Genomic DNA, 4,149 nt, shown 5'->3' with positions numbered 1-4,149 from the left:
GTGCTTTGCTTCGTCCTGGTGCCACCTCTGAGCAGGAGTCCCCCTGTGCAGTGTTGCGCTGCTGCCAGGTACCCAGTGCACCCTGGAAGCCCGCTCTGACGGCAGCAAGGACCTTCGGAGCCCATCTGTAGGGAGGCACCAGCCCTGGTAGCCTCGTTTGTTTGACAGAAGTTGTGCTGGCTGACAGCAGTAGCCTGGTCCACGCACTAGCAGAGCCACTGGGCACCTGGTGGCTCAGGAAAGTGCCTTCCCGTTCGCTGCTCTGGGAACAATGGAGACCGTAGATTTGCCCTTTATTGGCAATAATGAGAAGAGAATCAGTCATTGCTCTTCCAAGTACTGAGAAATAGTCGTCGCTTGCTCCCTTGCCTTCCTGACGACATTTAAAAACACTGAGGCGTGTTCTTGAAAATTGAGAGAATTTTTAAAGATAAATCTATTATTTGTGTATTTTCTCTACCCAGGAGAAAAGAGAAATGCTTTAAAAACTCAGGCTTCTTCCTGAGGCAGCACTTGACATTGAGTCCCATGTCCCCACAAGTTCCTATTAAAACAAGACGATAGGCCACGCTCAGGGATAATAAATCTATTTTAATAAGATTACTTTTGACAACTATTTGTACATGTACTTAACGGTACTTTCAACCCCCCAGGCTCCATTACAAATTGGGTACTGAACCGCCCTTGCCAGGAAGTGAGCAAAGCTGTTAGCATCAAAAGTTTGCAAATCCCATGGTGTGAGAAGGGTTATTTTACACTGTCGGGAAAAATAACGAAGCATTTAAATTTCTCATTGTATACCTGTACATTGGTTTAGATTGAATGGCTCAAATTAAACAAATATAGAGAGATTTCATATATACAAATATTATATCATGTATAGGTCTATCATATCTATTTTAAAAGGATAAAATTTGACTTTGCATGCACGACCCGAGTCTGTTTCTCACTCCCTCAGTCCCCAAGTGTGACTAGGCTCCCCAGTGCCATCCTGGCCCTCCTCCCTAAGAATGGATGGGGGGGGTCATGAGAAGGGACGAGTCCTGATGCTGGTGAGCGGGACACGCCACACCACAGGGCCGGCGGCACTGGCCTGGGGGCTCCAGGGCCGGCTTCGCTTGCTTCCACATGCTTTGGGTAACAGTTGTATTCACCCGTGACCTCCAGAAAAGAGGCCAGCTCCTGGGCCCAGCGTCCCTTATGGCTGGCTGAGTGCCACTGAGGGCCTGGGGATCGGGGTGGGGAGTTGGAGGTTACTGTCACACATCTGGTGTTTTGGGGGACAGGGAGCTATCTTTTAGCCCTCCAGACACCCTCAAGATCACTTTTTAATTCAGAAGCATAAAATGATAAAGTGGTAATGGAGTTTTCAGTCACACAGTGTGGAAAAACAGTTTTTTTTTTAGGAAGTGAAACAAGTTTTGTTTTAAGCCATTTACTAGAGCCCATGGATTAAGGGGGGGCAGTGCCAGTTCTCCCGAGTGCAGCGGGCAAGTCAGCGCCCAGGATCTACTCCCGCTGTAAGGACAGGCCCCGCTATCCCATTTCCCTTCTGCAGCCGCTCAGCTGGTCCTGCAGGACTTGACATTCGCCATCAGTACAGGTGGCAGCCCCAGGTCTAACGGGCAACTTGACCCTGCATCACACCCCCACCCTGCAGAGGACATTTCCGACAGTCAAGCCCTTGGGTGGAGAGGGCTGTTGCTTGGCATGGAGGCTGAAAGTGGATCAAAATAGGCACAAAGTCAAAAGGCAAAGGTCAAACAAAAGGCCAAAGTCACCACCTGAAGGGAACGAACAAAATCTGCACCACCACCATGTGCCACACGGGCCGGAGATGACAGTTTTCTGCAAAACTCCAGCCTCACGTTGGCAGTGACAGCAAGGAGCCAACGGAGATGCTTGGCAGCCCAGGGGCACTCCCGGCGTGTCGGTCTGGGCCCACGTATGTACACGTGTCAGAGGGCGGTGCTCTCAGACTCCTCCTCCGAGTCCCTCTTCTCAGTCACCGAGTGTCGCTGCACGTGCTCCAGGGGACTCGGGCGGAGCGTCGACCCCAGCTCTATGTGGATGGAGGGAACATCAAAGTGGACGAGATCTGGAAGTTGCCAGAGAGAGAGGTGTCTGAAAGGGGCCTTCAGCTACGGAGACGCCGAGGGCAGGTAACTAGTCAGCACTGGAGGGCTAGCCTATTTGGGGACCGACTGAAGCGTTTTAGTGTGCGGCCGGTTAGGGTTGGGCCACTTTGCTTCTACCAAACAAGCCTGTTGGAGCAGCATCGAGACCCCACTGGGGTGGCCCCCAGAGGACCAGGCTACCACGCACTCACTGCCTTCAGGGCTGGTCTCGGTGATGGCTTTGGGGGGATTTCAGGGTAGCGTTTAGTTCCCTCAAGTTTGCAGGGACGGGATGAGGCAGTGGAAAAACACCCCATTTTCTGGTCAGATGGGGAAATTCTGAGATCCACGGCACCCTCACTCTCAGGCTGTCAACAGTACACTTCAAATGGCTGATGGGGCAGGGCCAAGGGTTCCCCTCAGAACCCTGGCAGAACCCTGGCAGTTGTCGGAGCAAACTTTGCTCTCCAACTGCAGGAAAACCCCATCACTCAGCTCTAGGGAAGTGGCTCACCTAGAGGCACAGCCTTCTTGGGGGCACTAAAAGGTCATTCTTCCTGGCAGATGATCAGGAAGAATGTGCCTGAAATGTACCTGAGGTAACAAGACTCGGCGTCTGGGATGTGGTGAGTCTGTGAGCCGGTAAAATCAAGTCCTTAGAGCCCGCAGCTTGGCACAGGCATGGCCCCCTGGTGGGGGCCTGGACCACACCCCTCTGGGAAGGCCAAGCCTGGGGAGTCCTGGGGCTGCAGCAGGCTCACTGGGATGCGATGGAGCTCAAAGCCGCAGACCCTGGGTCCTGTCCTCTCAGTCCTGTCACCCATGCCTTGGCCTGCTTAGTTTCTGCCCCCACTTAGCCTTGCTGTCAACCTGGGCCCCGTAGCAGCGCGTGACGGAGGAAGTGTACCTAGGAGGGGAGCAGCTCTAGACCAGACCCGAGGGTGGGGTTTTGTTGTGTTTTTGATTTTTAGGTAAAACAAACATTCAACCCAAAGAATGCCATATCAAGTGGACAGACAGACATTTGGACACTGCCCTAAAAGACATACAAACATGGAACCTCTCCAACAAAGGTCCTTCTGTCTCAGCCCACCCCACCCCCAGTCCTCAAAATGTTATTCCATCCTGTCTTCATTCTGCTGCCTGATGGAGCAGTGACTGGGGGTCTGAGGCGGGCTCAGCCAGTGCCACGTGCTACCCCTTCTGCCCCAGAGGACATGTGCAGGCCTGTGTCCTGCCCTTACTGCTGGGGCCCATCCCTGGTGCACAGCTGGAGGCTGCTCCTGGCCTGGGGCCCGCCAGCCTCACCTGCCATGCAGCATTCTGTTAGGTAAGGCACAGGCCCTCCGGCCCGGATTCCAAATCCCATCTCTGTCACTAGGGGGAGTCTAACCTCGGACAAGTTCCTTACCTTCCCTGTGTCCCTGCAGTCAAAGGGGAACAACAAAGGGTGACGATGGGTTTATGTGACAGTACAGATAGAGCATGGAAAGAACCCCCCAGCCCAGAGAGGAACTTGAGAGGAGCTGCGCAGCTGTGATCCTGGCTGTGCCCGTAGAGACAGCCCTGCGGAGGAAGGCGGCTCAGGCAGCCAGGGAGCAAGACTTAGGGGAGGGCGCCCCAGAGACACTGCGGGGCACAGGGGGAGGGGCGGAGGGAGCCTGTTTCTTGTTTCGAAAGAAGCTCCAGGGGTGTCTGTTAGGAGACGTGTCTGTGGACGCCGGACTCCTTCTGCCATGCCTGTCGCTGTCCCCGCAGCTTTCATGGGGGCTCCGGAGTGCCGTTCCCTGGTTTCCTCTGGGTGCCCCTCCTCACTGAAGCAAAAACACCTGGTTCCTCCGGCTTCTTTCATGCTCTTGCCTTGGTTTTACTTTTGAGCATCTGCTCTGTATAGAAGGATATCAGGCAAAAACTGGTATAACTGCTCCCAAAAGATTTCATTGAGTTGGAGAGAAAGGACCTGGCTGGCCATATATGCTAGGAAAAAGTAAGTGCAGGGAGAATTCTAATACTGTGGATTCTTCAGGATTTG

At 53.6% G+C, this 4,149-nt stretch overlaps 1 protein-coding gene across 7 annotated transcripts in view; it reads right to left on the bottom strand.

Annotated features, from left to right (window-relative positions):
* Positions 1–571: 571 nt before the first annotated feature.
* Positions 572–4,149, bottom strand: part of ARHGAP44 (Rho GTPase activating protein 44) — a 174,420-nt gene continuing 170,842 nt past the window's right edge. For 6 of the 7 annotated variants that reach the window (XM_019641507.1, XM_019641503.1, XM_019641508.1 and 3 more), the window contains one exon: positions 572–2,098. Coding sequence is in view for 4 of the 7 variants with exons in the window: in XM_019641503.1 (XP_019497048.1) it covers positions 1,959–2,098 (140 nt within the window). In the remaining 3 variants the exon portion in view is untranslated. Of the gene's footprint in view, positions 2,099–2,711; positions 4,004–4,149 lie in introns of all 7 variants that reach the window. The other variant, XR_002123895.1, reaches the window with a different exon arrangement.

Source organism: Hipposideros armiger, unplaced genomic scaffold, assembly GCF_001890085.2.
Source record: "Hipposideros armiger isolate ML-2016 unplaced genomic scaffold, ASM189008v1 scaffold_61, whole genome shotgun sequence".
Lineage (NCBI taxonomy): Eukaryota > Metazoa > Chordata > Mammalia > Chiroptera > Hipposideridae > Hipposideros > Hipposideros armiger.
Note: the sequence above shows the minus strand (reverse complement) of the source record. Positions and strands in the feature narration are given on the sequence as shown.